The sequence below is a fragment of the Cucumis melo genome, chromosome 8 (genome assembly GCF_025177605.1).
Source record: "Cucumis melo cultivar AY chromosome 8, USDA_Cmelo_AY_1.0, whole genome shotgun sequence".
NCBI lineage: Eukaryota > Viridiplantae > Streptophyta > Magnoliopsida > Cucurbitales > Cucurbitaceae > Cucumis > Cucumis melo.
In genome coordinates, this window is record NC_066864.1 from 23,570,646 (window position 1) to 23,588,271 (window position 17,626).

The window sequence follows — 17,626 nt, forward strand, 5'->3', positions numbered from 1 at the left end:
GTACAGATGCCCGTTTTTCTCATCTTCTTAGCTTTCTCATCGCATATTCTGTATAAACTTCGTCACAGTCAACTGCTTCACTTATCTCATCTCTTCGACGTTCAAAATATAGAATTGTGTAATAAAATATTAATCTAATCAAAGAAGTGATGGGTAACATACGAGCTCCATTAAATACCCCATTCATACATTCAGCTGCGTTGCTTGTCATCCACCCATATCGATACCCATTATCGTGAGACTGTGTCCATTTTTGCAGGTCAATATCTTCAAAGAATTCAAGACACCATGGGTTCAGTTGTTTTATTTCTTTCATGTCTCTTATAAATTTGCGTCTTTGGTGTTAATTACCTGCCCTAAACACCAAATCTTTTAGTTGCTTCGATTTGTATTTATTATTGAAGTTGCTAGCAACATGACGAAGATAATATCGATGGAATGCTCGAGGTTCACTCCAACCTATCTCCTCATTATTAATGGCAGAAAGAATGCCTCTATGCCTGTCGAAGATCAAGCAAATACCATCTCGATTAGTAACGTACTGGCGCAATGCCTAAAGAAACCATGACCAACTGGACGCATTTTTCTCTTCCACAATAGCAAATGCAAGAGAAAATATATGACCATTTGCATCGATAGATAGGGCAGTTAACATTTTGCTTTTATACTTTCCATACAAATGGGTTCTGTCGATCTGAATTAATGGCCTACAATATTTGAACCCTTCTATTACAGGACAAAATGCCCATAAACCACATCCAAAAATGGTTTTCTCGGGTACATCAGATAGAAGAAAAAATCAATCAACTCGAGTTCTTGGATTATAATGTACAACGACACTCAACCAGTACGGGAGCTCGTTGTACGATTTCTCCCAATCACCAAAAACAGCAACCAAAGCTTTCCTCTTCGCTTGCCACACCCGTCTGTACTTAACAGTGTAACCATACTTTTGTTTTATCATTTCCATGAGCACAAGCACAGTAACACTAAGATCAGCTCTGCCTATGTTTTGAATTTCAATACTGTGAATGATCTTGTGTTAGGTTTGAGTACAGACATGAGTGCTCTCCTTCCAGTTGACTGATTTCAAACAATTCGTGGCTTTTATGCGTACTTCCACGTAACCTCCAGTTGCAACCGTTACTCCACTGTTTGTATCGAACAGACCAAATATTCTAGTTCGATTCGACTACAACAATTTCGTAATGTTGGGTCACACAGTACTTTTTTACAGCTAATTGAAGATTTTTCTTGCAGTCAAATAACATTCCCTTCTGAATTAAACATGATGTGTCTACAGATTCATCCCTATTTGCCAAAGTAGTCCCTTGTTCACAAACAAAATTTCTAATGTCCCAATCTATCTGTGTAAATATCTCAGAAGAGATCCTTCCATTCTCTTCTTCCATATTTTCTTCATTACCAAATAGTTCATCAACTTCTACATCTATATCACTATCTCCGTGATTACCAGGTTCAAGAATAACTAAATCTTCAGGTTGCAACGACATATTTAATTAGTCAATTGTTGTTGTTGTTGTTGTTATCTAATTATTATCCAAATTTCATCTAATTTTAATAATAATAATATTAATTATTGTTGTTGTTGTCGTCGTCTAATTATTATTATCAAATTTCATCTAATTTTAACAATAATAATTATTATTATTATTATCATCATCGTTATTACAACAACATAAAAACAACCTAATAATAACTATTAAATATATAACAACTTAAAAACAATACATAATTAATAATAACTATTCCAAAAATATATAACAACCTAAAAACAATATACAACTAATAAATAAAAATATATAACAACCTAAAAACCATAACTAATAATAATTATTCCAATAATATTCTAAAAATATGCAACAACCTAAAACCCATATATGACTAATAAATACAAATATATAACAACCTAAAAACAATACATAATTAATAATAACTATTCCAATAATGTTTTCAAAATATATACCTAAAAACAATATATAACTAATAAATATATATATAAAACATAATAAAAATTAAATAAACTTAAATAAACTTACCTCAGTTTGACGACTTAAAATAAGTGGAGTTGGATGGAGGAGAAAGATGGAAGAGTAAAGGAGAAGTCAAAAATATGGGAAAATGGAGAAGAAATCAGCAGAAGAGTGGAAAATATGGGAGAATGGAGAAAAATTTGGATGAATGAAGAAAGGGTGAGGCAAAACGAAAGGGTATGAAGGTTTAAATAGGCGGGAAAGTTGTGTACCCCGTACACGACTTCCTGCATGAAGGATAGGTGACAGCCTTCACCTGACGGAAGTCGTGTACTGGGTACACGACTTCTGCACTACCAGATAAAATGGCAGTCAACGTTACTGTCGACTGCCAGCTGTGGCGTCAGGTACAAAAATCGTGTACCCAGTACACAATTCCAGTCAGAAGTCGTGGATCAAGTCAACGAGTCCAGTCATTTGTCGTGGAACGGGTACACGACGCCGGCTCGAAATCGTAGACCCGATCCACGATTTATGGAAGTCGTGTACCCGATACACAACTTCACAACCCCATTTTTGACAAATTGTTTTCCAATTACTCTATTTTCGACAATATTTTTTAAAATCACAATATTAAAAAAGAAATTAAAAAAAGTGTGTTTGAATTCAATTTTTAAATTTATATATATACGTAAATAATTTGATTTATTAATTTGTTAGCCAAAATTTAACTCATTTATCTTTAAATTCAAGATGTGTTATAAAACTAAATAACAAGCAACTTAACGTTAGATTTAATTATTTTAATTTTTCTATATTAATGATTTAAATCAATTAGATTTTCAAAAAGAATAATGGGCAAAAATTCTACACGAGGAATCGATCCCTGCAAATTCTCCGTAGGAACCTTGCCTTGATCTCCATGGGGAATGAAATGGGGTGAGGGAATGGAGATTGGGAATGGCATCCTCCATCTAGCCCAGTGGACATCTCTATCAACAGCTTAAATTTGATGATAAATTGTATTCGCAAAATAAATATAGTTGGATAGCAATGCCATGACCTTTTGTTCTTCAATTCACAATTTTAAAAAAGAAAAATATAAATTGTATTGGGTAGAAGAACAAAATATACTGATATTTGTATCTCTTGCAATAAGTTAGTTTTATCTCAATGATCTAATTTAGGTTTAAGTGTTAGTTTTCTTGTGTTTTTTTAGGATTTTTTTAGAAAAATTATTGTAAATAATAAAACTATTGATTTATAAAAAAAAAAAAAAAAAAAAAAAAAGAAAGAAAGAAGGAAAAATATTATATTCTAGACACTAATAACAAAACTTGTATATCTGAATTTTGGTTATATTCTGTAAATATTGTGGTTTATTTTACTATATTTGAAAATGTTCATTTTTTTATATAATTTTGATGGTATACTAATGGCATTATTCATTAAGAAATATAAAATATATGATCAACTAATTTATGGTAGTTTCTCAAAATATTTACTAAACAATTTCAAAAAACGAATAAATCTCATAACCCACAATGAAAAATACAAAAAATACCACAGTCAACATTAATTGGCCACTAGCCTTCGCTTGTAAATTTGACTACAATTGTTTAGATAGCTAAATCTAAACGATTTTTTTAAACATTAATCATTTTTCAAGATTATTTGCTACACGATCGTTCGTTTAGATTTGGCTAACCTAAATCTAAACGATTTTTTAAAAGATATTTTTTGTACTCGATCGTTTAAATTTGGCTACCTACCCAATCAATACCCAACGATATTTTTAAACCAATATCCAAGGATTTTTGTTTGATCATATACCAATTTATATTTGGTACACGATCCTTACTAACCAAATAACACTTTGAAAAAGAAATACACGATGATTATGATTTCAAAAAAATATAAAAGAAAGAAAAATTACAAAAGAAGAAAAGGAAGACAATGGAAAAGAAGGTTAAACCTGAAATGTTTTTTAAAAAATAGCTGACTTTGTTCCATTCTAAATATTTATGAAAAGCAAACTTAGTTTATTATATTTTTAACTTTTTAAGGATTTTGGTAGCATTTGAGTTAGATTTTATAACACTAGTTTTATCCTAATTCATAGATTATCGTAATCCTTATCCCTCATAATTCTACCCCTCCCCCAAACACCCTATGAAACACTGAATGTATATGATAGTAGCATGTGAAACGCTGAATGTATATATTTCATATTTTATGTATATCATTGGTGTACCACTAATATATCAAACATGAATTTTAAATATATATCAATTACATTTATTCCAAATAGTTAAATTTCAACATTAGCATACTTAGAGTATATCAACATCATTTCAATTTTTATTTCAAGTACACCCCATTGATGTATCGGTGCTTCTTAAAGATACATATATGTTAGTATATTAGTAATAGGTAACCATTCATTCAAAATTTAATTTTAAATATGACATCAGAGTATCAATTAGTTTACGATACACATCTAGAATGGTTATCGGTAGAACAAATTTAACAATTTTAGTTGATGATGAGGAACTAAAAAATAATACTTTTAATAAATAGATAAGGATTCAAAGTAAGTACATGAATTACAAATGCACGAGCACCTATCAATTAATAAGTTTAGTATAATGAACGATCAATTTGGTAAATCAATTGTATAATTGTTATTCTATTAAATATAAAGTATATCGGATATATTGTTGATACACTACAAATTTTTAGTATAAAATTCAAATAATTAAAAAAAAAAAAATATTTTTTTTCTTTGTAAATTTCAATATATCATTGCTAAATTCATAATTTTAGGATTATTTATTTCGAACTTTTGCAACAATCACTTTTAAGATTATGTTTATAGTACTTTCATATACTTTTATTAGGGTCAAATCCAACTTAATTCAAATTACATAAACAAACATGAAATCTAAAATTAAATTTTGATTGGCCAAAATTTACTTGTCTTAGAAACACATTATCAAGGGGATGGACAATAAACTTATGAGTCTTTTAAAAACTATAACAAAACGGAAAAATATTTACGATGTATAAAATAATTTTGAAAACGAAAAAGTTCACAAGCCCATAATGGAAAATATGAAAAATATCTCCATCAACAACGTCATCAACAACATGCATAATATATTTGGTATATGATCGTTTAGATTTGACTATTGTTTGGTACACGATCGTTTAAATTTGATTGTTTAGATTGTTTAGATTTGGGTAAACAAATCTAAACGATTTCTTTTTAAGATTCTCTATACACGATTGTTTAATTTGGTTACACAATCGTTTAGATTTGCTACACGATTGTTTAGATTTGCGTAGTCAAATCTAAACGATTTTTTTCAAAATTCTTTGGTACACGATTGTTTAGATTTTGTTACGATTGTTTAGGTTTAGCTACACGATCGTTTAGATGACGTTTTTTTCAAAATCTTTTATATTTAGTACACAATCTTGAACAGCCAATTAACAGATAGAAAAAAACATATATTTTATATTTGGTACACGATCTTGAACCAAATAACAGTGTGAAAAAAGAAAGAGAGAGAGAAGAAAGACGATGGAAAGAAAAAAGATCGAAAGAAAGACAATGAAAGGACAAACCTGAAATATTAAAAAAAATGATCACCTTCATAGATTTTTTCATTTTATTACACGGATGGTAAATATTTCGTCGATTTGTAATAATTATGAAAATGAAAATTTCTAATAAATTTATCACTAAACACTAGCATTTACCAAATAAAGTATCAAAGATAATAAACTTGTATCTATTGTAAATATAATGATATATTATAAATGTAGATATCCATAACCTACATAGGTTATAATTTTCATATAACTCTCACATTCAATTCTATATTGTAACATTCATCCCATTGAATTCCATAATGTAACATATATCATGATATGTTCTATAAATAGAGGAGTGTGGTGCCTTTGTAAGACACACCACAATTGAGTTCAATTGTCTTCTCTTCTCTCTCTCTTCTCTATTCTTCTCTTTGTTTTGTTTCATTATTCTTTATTTCATAACACGTTATCAGTACGACACTCAACAATTTTATTATTTGCAAAATGTAGGTTATAATATTAGTTTGTTTTTATGGTATTTGTGAATATTGCATGAAACAATCCATGTATACATCATGCATAGTTTAAATGTTTGAGAATGTAATATTTTATACCTATTGCATGTTATAATTTTACATATTACGTTTACATGGTTATTGTTTGTTAAAAATATTTTTAGTTCATGATAAGATTATGATTTAGTTCATCTTTAATTTCTTTGTGATTTATGTGATTGTTTATGTTTGGTTCTTATATCAATTATTTTAAGATCTATGTATAGTTTATGGATTCTTTATAATTTGTGTTTATAATTTAGTTGTTTACTTTCTATTAGTACAGGCTTTATAATTGTTTTTATGATCTAAATGCTTTTATCAATTTATTTAAGTATGTTGTAAAATTAACATTTTTGGTGTGTATTGTTGTTAATTTTCCATAATATGTATATGTAATTTTTAATTTTAATTATTGTACATTAACATGCATGTTTTGAATTATTATATATGTGTTTTATTGATTTTTGTATCATGTGCATAGTATGATATTTATCTAAGTTGTCTTAGAATGCATGTTTGACATGTTTATTAAATTTCTAATATAAGTTAGTTTCTTTGTTCTTTGTTATAGTTTTACTATGTCAAGTCTTACCAAATTAGAATTTCTAGTTCTTGATATCAACAGTGATAATTATTTATCATGGGTGCTCGATGGTGAAATTCATTTGGATGCCATGAATCTTGGAGAAACGATTAAAGAAGGAAACACGACTTCAAGTCAAAAAAAAACGAAAGTCGTGATTTTCCTTCGACATCATCTTCATGAGGGACTAAAAATTGAATATCGTACGATAAAAGATCCCTATGAACTATGGCAAAGTTTAAAAGAAATGTATGATCACAAAAAAAGTGTGATTCTTCCTAAAGCTCTATATGATTAGATGCACTTAAGGTTGCAAGATTTTAAATCAGTAAGTGATTATAATTCTGCATCATTTAAAATTTATTCAAAATTATTGTTATGCGGAGAAAAAGTTACTAACGAAGATATGTTAGAGAAAACCTTTCAACATTTCATGTCTCAAATATGCTCCTGCAGCAGCAATATTGAGAAAAAGGTTTTAAAAAGTATTCCGAACTCATATCATGTCTTCTTGTGACTGAACAAAATAATAAGTTATTAATGAAAAACCATGAATCTCAACCAACTGGAGCAACACCATTCCCTGAAGCGAATGTTGTATTTTTAAATAATATTAATGGTCGAGGTCGAGATCGTGGTCAAGGTCGTGACCGTGGTAGAGGAAGAAAATAATTATACTTTACGTGGTAATAATCATTTAGATTTCAAGAAAATCACAAATGATGATCATAGAAGGAAGACTCCACAAAATAAGAAAATTAAAAGTGGTGAAAATCAAAGCTTCCGTTGTGGTATGAATGGTCATTGAACTCGTACTTGTTGTACATCCAAGCACTTAGTCGACCTCTATCAAGTCTCATTAAAGGAAAAAAAGGAAGAATATGGAAGTAAACTTTGCTTATTAAGATGATGTATTTGACCCTTCCAACATGACCCATTTGGATGTGGCAGACTTCTTTGAGTCTCCTGAAGAGAAAAATGATATTAATGAAGGAATAGCAAATACTTCTTTCCTTTAATTATGATAATGTCCAAAACTAATATTTGCATTATATTTTCTCTATTTAACATTTACCAGTTTATTTACATTATTTACATTTCAAGGTTAGTTTTTTCTTTTTACCAAGAAACTTATTGAGTTTCAAAGATATACGTTAAAATGGTTATTATGTTGAAACTAACAATAAAAATACTATAGAATATTTTTATATTACATTTATTGTTTTACATGAGAAACGTATATTGGAAACATTGCATGTCTTTTCTTTTGGATTATATTATACTTAGATACGAGTAATTGAAACATATGCCACCATGAACTCGAAGTTCATGAATTTAAATATGTTTACTTTTTGGCATGATCAATTGGGTCATCCCGGGTCAATAATGATGAGAATAATTATTGAAAATTCTCGTGGACATCTACTAAAGAACCAGAAGATTCTTCAATCCAATGAATTGTCATGTACTGCTTGCTCTCAAAGAAAATTAATTATTAGGCCATCACCAGCCAAAGTGAGAGTTGAGTCACCTACATTTTTAGAATGGATTCATGGTGACATATGTGGACCAATCAATCCACCAAGTTGACCATTTAGATACTTCATGATTTTAATTGACGCATCAAGTAGATGGTCACATGTGTGTTTATTATCAAGTCGAAACCTTGCATTTCCAAGATTACTTGCTCAAATAATCAAATTAAGAGCACAGTTTCCTGATTATACAATAAAAAAACATTCGACTTGATAATGTTGGTGAATTTACATCCCAAGCATTTAATAATTATTGCATGTCAACTAGGATAAATATTGAACATCCTGTAGCTCATGTTCATACACATAATGGTTTGGCAGAATCATTTATCAAGCGTTTACAATTGATTGCAAGACCATTACTTATGAGAGCAAAACTTTCATTATCTATATGAGGTCATGTTATTCTGCATGCAGCGCCACTTATACGCATAAGACCGACATCTTATCATAAGTATTCCCCAACACAAATAACTTATGGCTAGGAACCAAATATTTCTCATTTGCAAATTTTTGGTTGTGCAGTATATGTTCCAATTTTCCCACCACAACGTACTAAAATGGGACCTCAAAGAAGGTTAGGAATATATGTTGGATTTGAATCCCTATCAATTATTAGATATCTTGAACGCTTGACGGGGGATGTATTTACTGCTCGATTCGCTGATCGTCATTTTAATGAGATAAATTTTCCAACATTAGGGAGAAATTAAGAAGTTGGAAAATGAAATTGACTGGAATGTATCGTTATTGTCTCATTTAGATCCTCGTACAAAGCAATGTGAACTAGAAGTTCAAAAGATAATTCATTTACAAAGTGTAGCAAACCAAATGCCATATGCATTTACAGATACTAAGAAAGTGACCAAGTTATATATTCCAGCTACAAATGCTCCATCTAGAATTGAAATCCCAACTCAGCAAGTTGATACAATTAATCAGTGTTGTGCCAAAAGTGTGGTAGATCGATGGGTTCAAAGGATAAAAATCCTCGCAAAAGAAAAGTGACCAATAGTCGAAATGACTTAATTGACAATAGAAACATTCAAGAAAAAGTCATGGACACGACTAGTGGTAAAAATGTTGAAGAGACTCAAGTATATGAAGATAACAATGAGATCTCGATAAATTATACCATGACAGGAAAAAGGTGGAATAGAATTAATGTAGTTGTGCACAACATTTTTTGCATATAATGTTGCACATAATATCATTCATGAAAATGAGGATTATGAACCTAAATCTACTGACGAATGTCATAATAGAAAGGATTGGCCCAAGTGGAAAGAAGCCATCCAAGCATAACTAAACTCACTCACGAAACGTGAAGTTTTTGGACTTGTAGTTCTTACACCTAAAGGTGTAAAACTTATGGGATTTAAATGAGTATTTGTGCATAAACGAAATGAAAATAATGAGGTCACTAGATATAAAGCACGATTTGTTGCACAAGGATTTTCTCAAAGACCAGACATTGATTATGAGGAAACATATTCTCTTGTAGTGGATGCTATCACATTAAGATATTTAATTATATGAAAATCTTAATATGCATCTTATGGATGTAGTTACAGCATATTTGTATAGATCTTTGAAAAATGAAATCTATATGAAAATCCTTGAAGGATTTAAGATACCTGAATCATATAATTCAAACTCTAGAGAATTATGTTCAATCAAATTACAAAGATCATTATATAGATTGAAACAATCAGGACGAATGTGGTACAATCGCTTAAGTGAATATTTATTGAAAGAAGGTTATCAAAATAATCCAATTTGTCCATGTGTTTTTATTAAGAAATCACGGTCAGGATTTGCATGTTGATGATTTAAATATAATTGGAACTCCTGAAGAGCTTTCAAAGGCAATAAAATATCTCAAAAAGGAATTTGAAATGAAAGATCTTGGTAAGACAAAATTTTGCTGATGGAATTTTTATTCATCAATCAACATATACAGAAAAGATTTTAAAAAAATTATACATGAACAAAGCACACCTATCTAACATTCTAATGGTGGTTCGATCACTAGATGTAAAAAAGGATATCTTTCAACCTTGAGAAGATAATGAAGAATTACTTGGTCCTGAAGTACCCGTACCTTAGTGCAATAGGTGCACTAATGTATCTTGCTAATAACACAAGACCAGATATAGCATTTTTAGTAAATTTGTTAGCAAGATATAGTTCTTCTCCAACAAAAAGACATTGGAATAGAGTTAAGCATTACTTCGTTATCTTCGAGGGACAATTGATATGAGTTTTTTTTATTCAAATAAATCAAACTTTGATCTAGTTGGTTATACGGATGCTGGATATTTATCTGATCCACACAAAACAAGATCTCAAGCAGGTTATCTGTTTACATGTTGAGGAACTGCTACATCGAATCATGTAGAAATTCTTGCAATTCATGAAGCTAGTAGAGAATGTGTATGGTTGAGGTCAATGACTATCATATTCGAGAAACATTTGGTTTGTCTTTCAGTAAAAGTTTCGCCAACAATATTATTTGAAGATAATACCGCATGTATAACACAAATCAAATGAGGGTATATAAAAGGAGATAGAACAAAGCATATCTCACCAAAACTCTTCTTTACGCATGACCTTGAAGAAAATAGTGACATCAGTGTTCAACAAATTTCTTCAAAAGACAACTTGGCGGACTTATTCACAAAAGCATTACCCACATCAACATTTGAAACGCTAGTGCACAACATTGGAATGCGACGACTTAGAGAACTCAAGTGATGTATCCATAAGGGGGAGTAGAAATATTGCCCTCAAGGAATAGGAATACTGCACTCTTTTTCTGTTGACTGTGATTTTTCTCATTGGGTTTTCTTAGCAAGGTTTTTAATGAGGCAGTTATTAATGTATAAAAATGATGTATTCTTTTTCCTTCACTAGGATTTTTTCCCATCGGGTTTTTCCTAGTAAGGTTTTAACGAGACATTTATTTTTATATAATATGGATATCTAAGGGGAGTATTGTAAATATAATGATATATTATAAATGTAGATATCCATAACCTACATAAGTTATAATTTTCATATAACTCTCACATTCAATTCTATATTGTAACATTCATTCCATTGAATTCCATAATGTAACATATACCATGATATGTCCTATAAATAGAGAAGTGTGGTGCCTTTGTAAGATACACCACAATTGAGTTCAATTGTCTTCTCTTCTCCCTCTCTTCTCTATTCTTCTCTTCTCCCTCTCTTCTCTATTCTTCTCTTTGTTTTGTTTCATTATTCTTTATTTCATAACAGTATCATTGTTTATTGTTATTCTATAAATCTATTATTAATAGTCATGTGATATAATTTTACAGGTAACCATCACTATAGCCTTTGACAATTTTGTTTGTTTGTTTTTTTTTACTTTTTGCCTTTAATAAACCATTTAGACATTTTTTACAAAACTATTAAAAATACCTACAAATATAATAAAATTTTGTCATACTCCTAAAAATAACTTTACTTCAGTCTAAATATGACAAAGAAATATGTCTAAAATCAACCATAAAAGACCGCTACGATTGATATTATTCTTATAAACAACCACCATAATGATTACTGTATTTTTTGATGAATTAACCTTCTATTTTTTAAACCTAAGTTTGTAATAAATTAGGTGTAGTTTATAGTAAATTAGGTCTTCAATTAACCGTCTAGTTTTTATATCTTAGTTTATAGTAAATTAGGTCTTATATTTCAATTTTCTTTTTTAACATAACATGATGTAGGAAGATTTAAACTGCACTCATTTTAGCAAACTTTTTATAGTATAACATAAGAGATAAATTACATACTATTAGTTTGAAATCGGTAAGAAGTCCGTACTATACTTAAAAAATTAAAATAACCAACAAAAGTTTGATTCAATTGACAAATAACCAACAAAAGTTTAATTCAATTGACGCATGTATATATATGAAGATAAAAGAAGTTCTAGGTTCAAATAACACACTCCCAATTTGTACTAAAATTAAAATAACATTCAAAATAATAAGAAAAAATTTATTTATTAATTAATCCAACTAATGTGTATAATTTGAATATGGGCTCTTAAAAGTAGTTAGTATCAATCATCACTGAATTGTGCTCATTTTGATTATCCCCCGGCGAAGTCATTTTGCAATCTCTCTTTTAAAAACATTTTATCCTCTTTTCAATTAGTTTTTATGGATTTGGAAAATGCTCCACCTTTAAAATCAAGATCATAAAATATTACTGAAATACAGCTTTTTTCTTTAATTTAAAGACAAAATTAGAAATATAAAAACAAAATTAGAAAAGACCTCCTTTGATAATTATATCATTCTTTCTTTTTTGTTTTTGAAATTTGTGTTTGTTCCTATCAGTATGCCGATAATACACATTCATTTACAACTGTTTTCATATTTTTCTAAACCAAAATTTGAATTCATAGCCAAAATTCTGGTCGTAGGATGAATGAGATTAATTTCATAATATTGTAGGTTAATTTTTTTTTTATCCCACTTGTAATAAACTCTATAAATAATAGAAATCTTCTCATTTTGTATGAAAAACATTATCATTTTAATAAATGATCCACAATCTTGATATAAGGAGAATACTCCTCGAAACTACATAATAAATCCTCCAAGATTTAATCAAAAATTTTCTATGAAATTACATTGAAGTTTGACCTCTCAAATCAGCCGTAATGATGTGCATTAAGGAGAAAAGAATTCTGTAATGAGTTATGCATGTAGAGAGTATAAGATTCTGAAGCAAAATGATGATTGTACTAGCTTTCTTTAAGAGACTCTTTTTAAGGAAAATGAGAGTGTCTCTATTGTCAACTTATAGGAAAGAATAAAGTTGATAATAATTTAGAAAAAGAAAAGCATAATGAATTCAACCAGTGCTACCAGAGAGGTCTCCAGAAATAGCACTTCCATAGGAAGCAGAACCTGTTTGGGAAGAAGTAGCTCCTCTTGCTTTCTGGATTTGTCTTATCCTGAAAAAATCTTTAGGCAATGGCTGACTTTGGACTGTTGTACTTTCATTGTCCTCTTGTCCTATCGACCAATTAATAAATGTTACCGTCTAGTTATAATAATATCAAATAGTTCCTTTTTTCTTTTAATACAAAGATTATGTAAAGATCTAGGAAAAAGAAATCCAAATTCAACATGACAATAGGTAAATTTCACACTTCAAAAGTAATAGAAGAATAGAAGAAAGTGTTGGAGAACGAAACATAGGATGTTTTGATCAAATTGATTTATAACGAAATTAATCACTATATGCAATACTCGATGCTACAGACTCATATAGCCAATCAGCAAAAAGTAATTGGTACTTGCTAGAAAAATGGATCACTAACTTTTGAACTTACAGTAATGGTTTAAGAATTGAGATAATAGTAAACAAGAGATTCGAATTCTTGTAGAACTACTTCTTTCTTGGACTTGAACACTAATGATGTAGTCTTTGAAACTCAACCAAAATCATAATAACTGTACTTAGTAATTTTATAGTACTGTACACAGAGGATTAAGCTAACTATAAAAACTAAATCCTTAAAACACAAAAACATGGTTGTACAACCTATAAAACAGATTCTGTTCAAGTAAAGTCATAATGTTAAAAAGTAAATTAATAACCATAAAGTGGACGTGAAATTCATCATCCAAACTAAACCAGTAAACAAAGATAATAGTTGGCAGTATGACAAAAATAAATCAAGAGGATCATTAATGATTAAACTTAAGGAGCATGCGTATATGGTGAGTCCTACGGATGTATCAAAATTAATTTACATCTGACAGTTCCATACCAAAGGCAAAGTAACAGAAAAATAAAGGCCAATGATTTTAGAGTTTAATGTTAACCGCTAGCTAACTTGCCATAACAGTCCAACAATTCAACCCCTAAGAAAAGTCATGATGGACAATATCATTTTGAAAATTGGAAATCAGGTAAAATTATAAAATGTAGTCCATAAACTTAGAATTATAATTCTACGTAGTCATTTTTAACGACATATCTGTCAAACAAGTATTAGTTGTTTGCCACAATATGTAGATAAATGGTAAAAAAAGATAGCTGGAAAAAAGTAGAGTAACATGGTCGATAAAGGAATTTGTTTTGTTGCTTTAAGTTGTCATAAGTTCCTATTTAATTTGCAGCCACATCGTGCCATATTGGGTAATATTTGCACAATAGACTTGTGTCATCATTTAGTTTGTGGTGTTAAACAGCAGAGACCACATATAATATAAGTACAATTAGGGGTTGAAAGATGCGATTGAAAATTTTTACCACTAGAAAGTAATTACCAAAGTTTCGGAAAGTGTAAATAGAGAATAAAAGGACATACTGTCGTAATCTTTTCTCTTTCCTGATTGCTTGTCTCTGGTATGCTTTAGGGAGGAATTGGAAAATGCATGAGACTTGCTTGAACCAGAAAGGTCACTAGTGGTAGGTACAGGACCACCCGAAACTTGTGCTGGTGTCGCCCCTGATTTGACCAATGGAACTGTAGGTAGGTCACTCTCGAGACAAACTGATAGTACAATATCAATGTCTGGAGTTGGACCTGAAATTTCATGAGATGTGTCAAAAAGTGATAAAGTAAAGTAGATACCGAGTTACATGCAAACTCGAGTACTGGGAGAAAAACCACGACTTTCTTATTAATTTCTCATATTAACAAAAGATACAAGAAAAGATACAAGAGGGAAGATCAATAGGTTACAGCTTACGATAAAAAAGGAAAGAATATTAGGATAAATCCTTCCTTGGGTCAAACCCACTAATTCTAACACTTCCCCTCAAGTTGGGACGTAGATATCAATGAGACCCAACTTGCTAACACAAAAGTCAAAGTTTTGTTTGAGAAGTCCTTTGGTGAGAATATCAGCAACCTATTGCCTTGATTCTTTAATGAAGTGTCAATCAATCTTCACGTATTTAATTCTATCAAGTTGAACTGGATTGATGCGATGCTAATAAGCTGCCTTATTATCACAGAATAATTTCATCGGCACCTCACAATCATGATGAAGATCATATAGAACTTTCTGAAGCCTAATTTCCTCACATATCCCCAAACTCATAGCCTTGTACTCAATCTCAGCACCGCTTCTAGCCACAACCCCTTGCTTCTTACTCCTCTAGGTTACAAGATTTCCCTATACAAAGATAAAGTAATCAGAGGTGGATTTCTTGTCAACAACGGACCCTGCCCAGTTAGAATCAGTATAGACCTCAGTAACTTTCCTATCTGTCTTTTTAAACAACAATCCTTTACCATGAGTTAGTTTTTAAGTACCTGAAGATTCTGTTAACCGCCTCTATATGTTCCTCGTATGAGCTTGCATGAACTGGCTAATGACACTCACAGCATAAGAAATATCTGGTCGAGTATGAACCAAGTAAATCAACTTACTCACAAGGCGCTGGTATTGTTCTTTATCACCTGAATTTCCTAGTTTATGGTTGAATTCAATAGGAGTATCAACAGGATGATATCCCAGCATACCTGTATCGATCAACAAATCAAGGGTATATTTCCTCTTAAGATACGAGATACCTTCATTAGATCTAGCTACCTCCATCCCAAAGAAATATTTCAGAGTTCCCAAGTCTTTTATTTCAAACTCATCAGCCATACTCTTTTTTAGTTGGATGATTTCAGCAATTCCATCCCCAGACGATGTCATCAACATAAATAATCAACAACGCGATCTTTCCAGCCTTGGAGACTTTTGTAAACAAAGTGTGGTTAAAGTGCCCCTAAGTGTACCCTTGGGACTTGACTGTTTCAATCCATATAAAAATTTCTTAAGTTTACAAGCCCTGTGACCAAATTGGGCTTCAAACCCGGAGGGGGGATTTCCTCCTCTAGGTCTCCATTCAAGAACGCATTCTTAACATATAGCTAATATAGAGGCCAATCTTTGTTCACAACAACAGATAACAGGAATCTAAGTGTAATTAGTTGCAATTGGGAAAAACGCCTCCAAGTAATCAATATATTGAACACAAAAATAAGGGTTACGTGAAAACCTGAGTACTAGGAGAAAAACCACGATATTGTTACTCTTATTATTTTATGATGAATTACAATAGGTACAAAGGGAGAATATATAGAATACACAACAATCTTTCCAAAAAAACCCTATGGACCAAATCCACTAATTCTAACACAACACAATTGGTCTGAGTAAACCCTTTTGCAACTAACATCGCTTTGTGTCTATCAAGGGTTCCATCTGCCTTGTATTTGAGGATTAACCAGACATACCTTAATCTCGAGGAAGTTCAGAGTCTTGGATTGGAGCCGGCTAATCAATAGGGGACACAATTTCCTTTACAAGATTTCTCCTATAGTAAGTTTTCCAGTGAACTTGGTTTGTGGGTAGGACCATGAGATGAGGATCGGAGATAGGTAAGATAGTTGAAGTAGGATTGGTAGACTCTAAGGTATAGTTAGAATCCTCATTCACATTCTCCCCCAGAAGATGGCTAACAGGAAAAAATGGCCAATTCTCACAAAAGGTTTCATCCACAGCGACAAAGTAACGGAAAGGAGGTTGGAAGCATTTATAGCCCCACTAATGAAGAGGATACCCAACAAACACACCCCTGAGCCCGAGGGGTAAATTTGGTCTGATTAGGGTCAAAGATATGGACCTAAAAAGTTAAGCGATAGACGGATACGACTCCTTGAGACAATCTAAGGGAGCTGAAGGTGAAGGACACAAGAAGACATCCTATTGATGAGATAAGCTGCAGTAGGAACAACATCTCCCCACAGATATTAAGAAAGGGAAGTAGACAGCATACGTGGATGAGCTACTTCCAAAAGGTAATAATTTTTCTACTCGGCAACCCCATTTTGTTGAGGGGCGTAAGCACATAAGCTCTGGTGAACTATCCCCTTGGAGGCTAGGAACTCACTAAGGGTATGGTTTTCAAACTCCCGACCGTTATCACTTCGAAGAATCAATTTTTTTGCATTGAATTGCATTTCGATGGTGTGATAGAAGTTCTGGAAAACAAAGGAAACCCAAGATTTATCAATGATAAAAAAGACCCAAGTAAGGTAGGTATGAACATCAATACAATTCACAAACCACTGTTTCCCAGAGCAGGTAGTGACCTTGGATGGACCCTAAACGTCACTATGGATAAGGGTGAACAGCTGGCTTGTTTTATATGGTTGTGAGATGAAGGAGACCTGATGTTGTTTGGCCTGAACACACACATCACAAGATAAAGAGGAGACATCAACTTTAGAAAAGAGATGAGGAAATAAATCCTTCATATATGTAAAGTTTGAGTGGCCCAATCAAAAATGCC

General features: G+C 31.2%; 1 protein-coding gene across 2 annotated transcripts in view; it reads right to left on the minus strand.

Moving 5' to 3' along the window:
- Positions 1–13,037: 13,037 nt before the first annotated feature.
- Positions 13,038–17,626, minus strand: part of LOC103486027 (cleavage stimulation factor subunit 77) — a 33,228-nt gene continuing 28,639 nt past the window's right edge. Inside the window, exons 23-24 of one of the 2 annotated variants that reach the window (XM_008443824.3) lie at positions 14,640–14,858; positions 13,038–13,335 (exon numbers count right to left, since the gene is read on the minus strand). In XM_008443824.3, the coding sequence (XP_008442046.1) occupies positions 13,172–13,335; positions 14,640–14,858 (383 nt within the window). In that variant the 3' untranslated portion in view covers positions 13,038–13,171. The remainder of the gene's footprint in view (positions 13,336–14,639; positions 14,859–17,626) is intronic. The other variant, XM_017044080.2, reaches the window with a different exon arrangement.